A 12,023-nucleotide genomic window follows, 5' to 3' on the forward strand; every position below is an offset into this window, starting at 1 on the left:
CCAGAAAATGCTTCTCTCCTTTAGAATCTGCTTACAAAGAGACTTCCAAGACCCAAAGACCAAAGCCAACAAACCCTCCAAGCCCCAAGCCAGCCCCCAGCGAGGTCTTCCTTGAGACAGCTTCCAGAACTTCGATACTGCAACTTAGGCCCCTGCAATTTCGGCCTCCTGCAACTGCTTCAGAATTTTGATCTCCTCCAACTGGCAGCTTCACAAACTCTAGCGAGACAAGAAAAGTGAATCTTTGACAAACTTCGACTTCAGCTCCTTTTCTTCGTCCTCCATCTACTCTTTCTCTTCTTTGCAAATCGAACTTGTGTGAGATGAGTGACCAAATGAGTCGAGTTCCTCTCCTTTATATAGCCTTTACTGAGGGTGGAATTCCCTCCCTTTAGGCCGACTTGATCTGCGCCTTGGGCCAACTTGGTCTTGGGCTTATCCATGGCCTTTTCTTGACAATATAAATATTTTCCTTTATTATAATTAGTCCAAATGGGACTATGACACATGACCAATAATATTCTTTATCCTAGAAAGACCTAGAAGACCTAAAAGCACGAAGAGCATGCTTTTGACTCAAAACTTGAGTATGAAACCCATACTCCACAAATAAAAATATAATATATTTTTCTTTCCTTATAAATAATATACAATCTCATGATTTATAATGAGGTCATTATGAAGACCGAACCTAGTTACATTTTTCAACAATCCCTCTTAACTAGGGAGGTATTAATAATCCCATTACATGGTACAACGAATCTCAATCTTGAAGCATTCTCATAAGAAGAGTCAGATTGATAAGCCACCTTTGTCAAGCATCTATATCACAAGCACCACTTTCCCTGAAGGCCTTAACTGGACAAGCTCATCTTTAATTAGGAGAATTATGTTGGGAGGCTTTATGTAAGCTATCGCACTACCTCTCAAGGCACACCCCATCTGGATGTCTACAAGGTATGTCCTTTTTAGGATTATTCTTATCTTGGATTCGCAAACCTAGATCCTCAAAGAATATCGGTCCTCTTCGACTACTCTTATCTTGGATGCCCTACCTCAACCTCAAAGACCATCAATGAATAACTGCTTTCCATGGATTCTACAATTCATAAGAAGTTTCAATCTAGATGCTTATCCAATCCTTCAAAACCCATTCTTTCTTTATGGCATTCGCTAAGACTTACAGTTGTTAGTCCTAGTCTAGTGCTTGACCCATAAAGACAAGAACTATCCAACATCACTCCCTCTCAATTAGGGAAGAGATGTCCACCAAACCAAGCTTACCTCTAGGCTCTCAGGTATGCAAGCTTCTTGTTTGGTAACGCTTTAGTTAATATGTCAGCTACCTTTTCATTTTTAGGTAGAGAGAGCAGCTCCACGACCCCATATCGTACCAAGCTTCTGACATAGTGGTACTTATTGTTTATATGCTTTGTTCCAGCATGAAACACTAGGTCTTCTATCAATTTTATGCAAATCTCATTATCATAATGTATCCATGTAGGGCTAAGCAATCCTTCAAACAAGTCTAATAACAACTTCTTGAGCCAAACTACTTCCCAATAGACCTTGCTTACAGCAACATATTCAGCTTTAGCGTTGCTCAAAGCAACGGTATCTTGCTTTATGCTCATCCATGACACCATGGAAGACCCTAGGCTAAAGCATCCACCTGTTGTGCTTCCTCCATCTATCTCACTTCCACCCTAATCTGAATCTATATATCACATAAGCTGGATTTCACTACCACTATATCGGAGGCAGTGATGTATGGTTCCACACAAATATCTTAGGATATGCTTGGCTGCAATCCAATGATCATGTTTTGGCTCCATCTAAAACTGACCGAGGACATTCACTGCAAAGCAAATGTCTAGTCTTGTATTCACCAAATACATCAAGGACACAATCAACTGTATGTAGCAAGTAAGATCCACTGGATATACTTTGAACTCCTCAGCTTCTTTAAGTTTGTAATCATAGGAGTCATCATAGGCTTGCTATCCATCATGCCAAACTTTTGAAGTATCTTCATCACATATTTACCTTGACCAAGATATATCTCTATTGGCTTCTGCCATACTTCTAGTCCCAAGTAATAATGCATAATCCCAAGATCCTTCATATCGAACTCAACTGCTAACTGCTTCTTGCATTCCTGAATCTGATTCTCTACACCTGTGAATAGTAGATCATCCACATACAAGAGTATGATAACTTGTTCACCTTGGACCACCTTGATATATAGGTTAGGATTTGTAGTACTCTTGTTAAAACCAAGTCTTAATAGATATGCATCCATCCTTGCATACCAAGCTCTAGGTGCTTACTTTAAGCCATATAGAGTCTCCCTTTGATTTATTTCAAATCCTTGAGGCTGCTCAATGTAAACCTCCTCATCAATGGTTTCATTCAAGAAAGCAGTCTTCACATCCATTTGATGGATGTTCCATCCCAAAGTAGAGCCAACGAAACAAGTGATCTTATTGTCGTATATCTCGTTGTGGGAGCAAAGCTTTCCTCATAAGCAATCCCTTCTTTCTATGAGAAGCCTCTTTCTAGAAACCTCGCTTTGTATTTATCGATGCTCCCATCTGCAGTGTGCTTTATCTTGTAAATCCATTTTAAAGTGACTACAGACTTGTCACTTGGCTTAGGGACAATTTCCCCGACACCATTCTTCATTATGGACTGGTATTCTTCCTGCATAGCATTCCTGCACCCTTGATGTTTAGCAGCATCTTCATAGGAGGAAGGTTATGCTTCAATAAGCTTTGTCATGTATGTGGCATACCCAAAATACCTCTTAGGTCTTTTACTTTCCCTAATAATCCAAGATGTTGTATGTCCTTTTGCCTCTTTTAGAGTAACTCTCAACCAAGCAAACCTCTTGTGATTTTCTGGAATAATCACTTGTTGTATAGGCTCACTAAGACCTTCAACATATTCTTTATCAGGTGTCGTATCTTGACCATCATTGTCCCTCGAGATATCCTCAAAAATAGGTATCTCTTCTTCATCAGAGTCAACTAGAATATCCTTCGATTTCTTGTAAGCCATACTTTCATCAAAGATGACATCCTTGTTTACTTCAATTCGACAGTCCTCCTTAATATAGATTCTATATGCTTTAGATGAAGCACTATATCCCACAAAGATGCCCTTTATTAGACTGGCAAGATCTAACTTCTTTCTCTTGTCCTTGGGTATATGAATATACACAGGACACCCAAATATTCAAAGATGATCCACACTTGGCTTCTTTCCTATAAATGCTTCTTCCAGAGTCATATTGTTGAGAATACTGTGAGGACTTCGATTCTACAAGTAAATAGTTTTCATACATGCCTCTCCCCATAGGAATTGAGAGAGATCTTGATCATGCAACATAGCCCTGACGCGTTCCTCAATAGTTCGATTCTTCATTTCTGCCACACCATTCTATTCAAGATAATAAGGAACAATGAGCTCCCTTTTCATCCTTTCTTCCTTGCAGAAAGTTGTTAATTCCTTGGAGGTGTATTCTCCACCATTGTCAAACCTCACAATTTTGATCTTTCTCTCGGTTAGGTTTTCCACTTCATTCTTGAACTCCTGAAACTTTTCGAATACCTCATCCTTGTTCTTGAGAAGGTATAACCAAGTCTTCCTTGAGTAATCATCAATTAAGGCTACATAATATTGATGCCCATCAAGTGACTTGACTGACATAGGTCCACATATATCCGAGTGTATGAGATCTAAAATTTCTTTAGATCTGGCGTCACTACTTGCAAATGGTTTCTTTACATTCTTGCCTAGAGCACATCCCTTATAGGTCCCTTCATGCTCTTCCTTTAACTCAGGGATGCCATTGACCATTTGACTTAGAGATGGCAAAATCTTAAAATGAAGGTGTCCATACCTTTTATGCCATAGTTTAGAAGGACTCACTTCCAAGTGGACTAGGGCATGAAATCCTAATTACCCTAGCATCATTAATATTGGAGCCCTTACCCCAAACCAAAACCTTGCCATCAACAAAAGAAACTCTATCACCCTTATCCTCTAGACAAGAAACAGAAAGTAAGTTTTTGTTCAAACCTGGAACATACAAGATATTGTTCAAGTGAATGCTTCCACTAGAGTTGAGCTCCAACGAAATGGATCCAATCCCTTTCACTGGATAGCTCTTCTTGTCTCCAAGTTCAATTGAATGAGATGAGTTACCCTTAGATAGGGTTTGTAGTTGACTGCATTCTCCTGTCATATGTCTGGAGGCAACACTGTCGATAACCCATACACTCTCATTTTTTAAAGTCTTGAATAAAGCAAAGAACATACTTCCATCTATTTCTTTTGCAAGCTTGGAGATGATCTTCAATAAACAATTCTTGATGGATGTAGCGAGATTTCCAAGAACCTTGAAATCCTTCCTTATAGCCCTTGCCATAGTGTTGACAAAGAAGTGATTTCTAGTCTCCTTCTTGAACCTTACCTCTAATACCATGTTGGAAAATTAGGAGACTTATTTAGATGATTTTCCTTAACCTGATAATTACTTGTGATATTTGTTGGCCTTTTATTACTTTATTAGATCTTTGTTCATCAAGCAATTACCAAAACAATGAAGATCACAACAAGACAAAGTACACAAGATATAGGCTCCAAGCTAAGGGAAAACCCAGAAAATGCTTCTCTTCTTCTTTAGAATTTTCTTACAAAAATGACTTCCAAGACCCAAAGACCAAAGCCAACAAACCCTCCAAGCCCCAAGCCAAACCCCAGCAAGATCTTCCTTGAGATAACTTCCAGAACTTCAATACTACAACTTCGGCCCCTGCAATTTCAACCTCCTGCAACTGCTTCAGAACTTCAGCCTCCTGCAACTGGCAGCTTCACAAACCCTAGCAAGATAAGAAAAGAGAATCTTTGACAAATTTCGACTTCTGCTCCTCTTCTTCATCCTCCAGCTACTCTCTCTTCTTCACTATTGCAGATTGAACTCGTGTGAGATGAGTGATCAAATGAGTCAAGTTCCTCTCATTTATATAGCCTTTCTTGAGGGTCAAATTGCCTCCTTTTAGGCCAACTTGATCTGCTCATTGGGCCGACTTGGTCTTAGGCTTATCCATGGCTTTTTCTTGACAAAATAAATATTTTCATTTATTATAATTAGTCTAAATGGGACTATGACACATGACCAATAATATTCTTTATCCTAGAAAGACCTTGAAGACCTAAAAGCATGAAGAACATGCTTTTGACTCAAACTTGAGTATGAAACCCATACTCCAAAAATAAAATTATAATTTATTTTTATTTCTTTTTCTTTCTTTATAAAGAATATACAATGTCATGATTTACAATGAGGTCATTATAAAGACCGAACCTCGTTACACTTTTAAACATTTTCAAGCAAGCATTAGCTCTCTCCAACAATGATCACAATACCAATAGATAACTTCTCAGGGAAATATGTAAATGCCATAAACAAAAGATTGAAAGGGAATCAATCATATGGAGTTGAAAATCTAAATACCTGTAAGCAAGGAAGAATCGGAGGTCTGCGCTGTTGTAGAAAGTGAATGCACATAAGCACATACCTGCAAAAACAGACTCAGTAAAAAGTGATCATAAAATGGGACTTGATGAATACTGGAACTCATTGGAACTTACAACACATCTAAAAGTGTATCACACGGAAATTACCAAAGGCTAAAGTGTACTGTATTACTCACGCATAGCTAGATAGAGTGCCCTGATATGTCTCATTGATCTGCCGACTTTTTGCCCAATGCTTTACCATGAATGCAAGTTGCTGTAAACGGACATCTATTTGTGCATAATCATAGAGAAGCTTTGTATTTACGACTGCCAGGATATTATTGATGCAAATGTCGCAGGAAATTGCAGTCAGTGGGTCAGTGAATTTTACAATAGGTACTCGAGCATGGGTCAGAGCCTGCATTCACAACCCAACCATTTCACTAAGAGTCCTGAAGAAAGAAAATAATTGGATGTCCATGAACCAAACAAAATACAATGATCCTCAAATCCCATAACAATGGAAACGAGAAAATAAATTATATTCTGACAACCTTTCTTTTCATCTCATTATGTATCATGATTCTTGAGTCAAAGATGCTAATATCATGTCCTGAATTCACAGGAAGCTTAGAATTATTCAACAATGTTTACAAAGAAATTCAAAACCATGGACAGTGGACACCAGAGCAGAACTTTTTAAAGGGAAGATAGCAACATATTCGGAATCAAGAGCTTATATTGAATGGTCAAATTTCTTGTTTTTCCATGGTTTTATTTACATGAGGTTTTTACAGCCAGAAGGCCTAATTTATTTATTTTTCGACAATATAAACCAAAATCTTACTTAAAAAATAACAACAAATGTGACAATGTAATGAACCAATCCAATACATAAAGTGACTATTCAAAATAAATAGGACAACGTAAATGAATCTGTAGATTAAAATTATGAGACTTGATTACAATAGCATGTGACATTGTGTATAAAAATGCATTGACAGGTCACATTGTTAGATTTTCTGAAACACGGTGAACAGATTCTGCACTAAAAGAATTCCTACAGAAAACTAAACAGCAAAAAACTGAAAGCCAAAACTGCACTCTCTAATCAATGCTAGAATGTATAAATACATACTGTAAAAGATATATAATGGAAACTCAATATATGACGGTCAAAACCTGTTATTTTTTTCATTACTTCTGAAAATGAAATCAGCAAAGAAAAGACAGCAAACTGCTAACAGCTGAACTGGAAACTGAATGAATAAACACATAACTCTGATTTCTCTTATATGGGTGAATAAGAAGAGTAGGCACAATGAAATTTGGATACATGCAGAACACTGCCTCGACTAGAAATGGTCTGAAGCATGCAAGCGTTCATCCTCCTTGTGATTTGCAGTTTAACTGCCAGGCTGCATGCACTTTACTAAACTGAGCTACGCTACATGCACCTTACCTAACTGATCCAAGCAAATTTAAATTAGAAACTTGATGCATGCACCTTCATATAAAAACTGCTAATACATGTGCACGCAAACTGAATAACACAAGCATATGCAAACTGTCTAACAGATGCAACCTGCATGCAAACCGCTGAGAATAGCATGACCCATTTGTATCTATGGTTAGCATATGCATGCATGCATCCTCAATGTTAGAAACCTACAAATAGTGATGTGTTCCATGCTAGTCTATTCTATTGCCATGCTCTAATCTGCAAACCATCATGCTGCATGGAAGTCAATGCAGTACAGATCTGTTGAGACTGCCACATGTGCTAAGGCCCAATACAGACCAGCAGTATATATTGTACTTTTTACTGTAGTACATAGCTGTTCCAGAACCTCTTTTGGTCATACCTTCAACTCTACCATCTGCCACATGTGCACCCAAGACTTGTACACACCTTCCAAGGTACCAAAAACTTACACGCCCTCTTAATGAGGAAAGTGTTATCTGCCATACACAAGAGGCTTCCCTATATCATGAACCTCCCCTCAACTAGGGGCTTGGTCAAACAGTTGACCATCAACGAACCTAGTAACATGAATCACAATCACTACTTGCTTCTGTACTCTAAACTCTCATCAGAATCTCCAAGGTGAAAATATTGTGAACAAGAAACACCGCATCAATAACCTTCCAACCTTCTCGTCCTTCATGCCATCTCCACTGGTCAAAATGTTCTCACACCACATCATGAAATTTTTTGAATTTCCTCCAATAATGAACTCATCTGTACACAAGGCCAAGACCGAGAGTATCAAATCACAAATTGAAATCTACACTGAACTTGAAAGTCCCAACATGAGTACAAACTCATTGATACTTATCAGTGTTCCATGGGGACTCGCCCCCCACCCCTTAGGGGTCTAGTTTCCTCACCCCCCCGCGCTCCAGGGACTTGGGGACGAGTAGGGGACGTTTCCCCACGCTCCCAAAAATGAGGAAACTCTGGGGGACGTTTCCCTTTCCTGGGGGGTGTTTCCAAAAAGGGGGACGAGGGGGGACGTGGCACACCTTTAATGCATTAAAAACCATTTTAATTAACTAAACGTTGAACCTAATCTTTAATTAACAGTTAATTAACGCTTAGGGTTTTGGAAAATCGCTGTTTCATGTTATAAAAACGGCAGCCTGAACCATGAACAACACACTCACAGCCTTTGCAAGTTTGCTGAGCGCTCCACTCACAACGTTCGATTTCACTGTTCAGATTCATCATTCCAGAACTCCTCCCTCCCTCTCATCGAGCATCCTACAAGCAGCAGCTCCCATCGAGCATCGTGCAAGCAGCACCTCCCTTCAAGCATCATGCGAGAAGTGTTGCGTGCGAGGAGCGGACTGCTACAGCCTAACAGGTTAGTAACAGTTCATTTCATGAGCATTTGCCACTGCATAACTGCGTTTAGAGTGCATCTAAAGAATGCGTTTGGATATGTTTGTGTATATGAACTGCTGTTCATTGAAGACGTGTTCACTGTTTCGGTGTTTCCAAGCCCAAATTCTTCTGAATGCATGGCAAACACTGCCCTTCCAAATTTGCCCATGTGATGGGGTTCAAATGTGATATAACTTATAAGTCTCCAACAGATCAATAGTGCGCATTGTTTGGTGTGTCTTGACGGCTGTTTTTTTAAGCGACAATGCTATCGTAACTAAACTACAGATGGAGGTTCCATGTTTTGATATTTTCTTCCAGCCATCAGTTCTTCCATGGAGTCACCATGGTTCCGTGGAGCACCTCTGCTTTGACATTTTGATTTTACTCTTGCGATGAGATCCGAAACATAGAAGTCACGCCAACTAACCTTGTGTCAAAATATTTTAATTTCAGTATGAATGCAACTTTCTCGAAAGAAACCAGGTTTCCATGTTTCACTTATAAATTTAAAATTTTAAATATATTCTGCAGGTTTTCATATGACGGCCTTGTCTACGGCCACACTGGTTTTCATATGACGGCCTTGTCTCGATTTTAAATATATTCTGCAGGTTTTATCATTGCACAGTACAACAACCCTTTCCGAATCATTGGGCATGTGAATGAAGTTTGGGCAATCATCACAGCGTCTGTCTCAGAGCAGTGTCAACCAAACTTGATTGTGCTGAAGAGTGTGAGTTGAATGCAGCTTCTCAATGTGTATATATTGTAATGACCCTTTGCAAGTACTATTGTGGAATCCATGAAAAATAAATTCTCTCGCTCTAGAACTTCGCTATAGTAACTTAAAGTTTTAACAATACAAAAGATGGGGACCTGTGTATACTTGCTGGCTTGTTTGTATAATCTCCAGACTCTTGTAGATCCTTACGCGATATTGTTATTTAGAACCTATCTAAACTAGTACCAAGGGCATATATTTAAGTTAAAACTTTTCATATGACGGCCTTTTGTCAGAAGCTGTTCAATTTCATAGATGAAATGCATTCGTATTAAAAACACAGCTCTATAAACCAAGATTTCAATGGGACGTAACTTACCAGCCAGTCATTATGTTACTAGTTTTAATTTTAAAGCCTTAAAGGAGGTTGAAGGTTTGGATATTTTATTATTTTGGGCATATCACTTACATCTTTAGGATCTGATCTTCAATACAAAATTGTGCAAGAGGAAGTTTGTAATGGTCGATGTCTTCTATACATCTGAATTCACTTGCTATCAATAAACCTTGTCATGATTCTCGATCTCCCTTTTAGAGCAAAATAGTGGCATCTTCAGAGATCTGAAGCAAAGTTTGTAACTAATTCAGGGCACGTTGACAGAGCTGAGAGATTTATCATTTATGTGCAGACTACAGAACAATTGAGCATAGGTTTAAAATTTTAAATTATATCCTTTTCTTTCCTAAACGCAGAAGGTATTAGAGTCTAGACTATTAGTTGAGTGAATAGATTATAGAAACAGTTTTAACTTTAGGAGCAAAGGATTTTTTTTCATTTCTTTTTTTATCATTATGTTTTGACTCTTTCAATTCAAACCAAATTGTCATAGTGGACTCAATTAATAAATTATATTTTATATTTATAAGTTTTTAAGACCCTGACGCTCCCCCACGTTTCCTAAAAAATGGTGGGGAGCCTTTGCATAGGCCGCTCCAGCGTCCCCTCACTCCCTCGCCCCCTCGTCCCAGAACCTTGGTGGAACATTGAATGTGTGCTTGCAAAAATTCTTGTATCAATTGTTGAAAAGTTAAAAGAGTAGAGTAGTTTTTTGTTTCAAGTCAAATGCAAAATTAATGTACATATCAATCACATGTTTATGATGGGATTTGGGCATTAAACCATGCAAAAACTTGAAACTGGGTGGGCTAGAGCACTTGCATAATTTTATACAATATTCACTTGAATGATCACTTCCTTTTTTACAGTGCTCCCATCTACTGGGGGCACCAAGAAACAAATGGATAGTGGCCTTAGCTATGAATCCTGGTTAGTGTGAGCTCATCAGACTATCCCCACTTCTCAAAATGCCTCAATGGCAATGTCAATCCCAATCCCAATCCCATCCCAATGATCAGACAAGATCACCAATGCCCTAACGACAATAAACCTCTTCCAGGAAGTAACACAATATATAGTCCAAATCCTCCTCTAAGTCCTCGAAACAATCTTCTATCCTATGTTTTCTCCACTCTACCTCAGATGTTAGGGGAGCTAGCTCTAGTGAACCCTGATACATTGGCCTTTTGGGCACTTCAAATTTTGGATCAACGCACATTATCCATCCTTCTTTCAAATCCGCTCTCTACTTTTGCAGTTCAATTCTCATGTTTTAGCTTAGATTAACAGTTTACTTGATGCATCTTGCTTTTTATAAAAGTTATTTTTGAGCTCCCGCTTTGTATCGACATCATTGTATTTGGCAGTACCATTAAACCCACTTCATTGGTCATTAGTTGAACATTAATATAATTATCTTATCTTATACTATACTATCTTATTACCTTCCCAATGAGGTTTAGGTCTAGTACATCATCCTCGTCCTTGTAACTAGTTGATAATTGTTGTAGTCTCAACTACTCTCCACTTGAATCATCCCACAACTACTCAAATTCAGGTAAACACTACTAACCACAAAAACTTGGACAAAGTTGTGCCAAGAAAGACTAAAGCCATTCAAAGAAACCTGAACTAGCTCATTATCCACAACCACATTCCCAACTACAGCAATATGATCTCTCAACATTGCAATCTTTATGAGATAGCTTCCTACTGTATGTAATGACCCATATTTTCAATTAATACTATACCTGGTGATAAAAATAAATAAGTGGTATTAAAATAGTAATAATGATCATGATAATAATAATAATAAAGATGATAAATAATAGTAATCATCATCAATTTGCTAATTTATTATAAAAGAAAAAGTAAAAATGGGAGAAATTAGTAAAATGAAATTAAGAGAAAAGCTAAATAAATAAAAGGCTACCTAAAAGCTACAGGATTAAATACAAGGGTTAACTGCTTGATGACAAGTCAAGCCTACAAATGGGGATTTTTGCATGGATAGATAGGAAGAAAAGCAATTTAATGGATGCTGAGGACAACTTGAGGAGATTTTTTGCTCAACGCAATCTTGATCTTGAGGAGCTACACTTGGAGCTTGGACATCAGATGAAGACAGAAAAGGAATATAAGCTAGCATAGGTTATTGATTGAGGGCTCAATAAGCTCTTAGTTGTATTGACTATATTGACTAAGAGGAGAGTGGTACCCCCACACTTGGTTGCCTGGATGGTTGTTGCTAATGGGAGTGCATGACTAGAGCTCATTATTCCCTTCATCACCAAATTATAAGTCAAGTTTTTGCAAAATTAATTCAAATCCAGCAATTCACGATTAACTGATTGGGTATGTATTACTTTTGATCCAATTGGTAGTTGTTAAAGTAAATTGTCTTGTTTTATGCAAACTTGTACATTGTTGTAACCCTTATAATTTTATTGTCGAGCATTACATATGTTACCAGCACTAAGTGTCAAAAC

The 12,023-nt window shown here is 38.1% G+C and overlaps 1 protein-coding gene across 1 annotated transcript in view; it reads right to left on the reverse strand.

The window, feature by feature from the left end:
* The window catches only part of LOC149180343 (uncharacterized), a 197,477-nt gene that overhangs the window by 110,416 nt on the left and 75,038 nt on the right, over positions 1 to 12,023 (reverse strand). Inside the window, exons 3-4 of the mRNA XM_089416048.1 lie at positions 5,721 to 5,944; positions 5,522 to 5,585 (exon numbers count right to left, since the gene is read on the reverse strand). Of these exons, the coding sequence (XP_089272174.1) occupies positions 5,522 to 5,585; positions 5,721 to 5,944 (288 nt within the window). The remainder of the gene's footprint in view (positions 1 to 5,521; positions 5,586 to 5,720; positions 5,945 to 12,023) is intronic.

The sequence above is a fragment of the Pinus tabuliformis genome, chromosome 3_2, assembly GCF_031772625.1.
Source record: "Pinus tabuliformis cultivar Carrire ecotype Pingquan chromosome 3_2, CPIR1, whole genome shotgun sequence".
Taxonomy (NCBI): Eukaryota; Viridiplantae; Streptophyta; class Pinopsida; order Pinales; family Pinaceae; genus Pinus; species Pinus tabuliformis.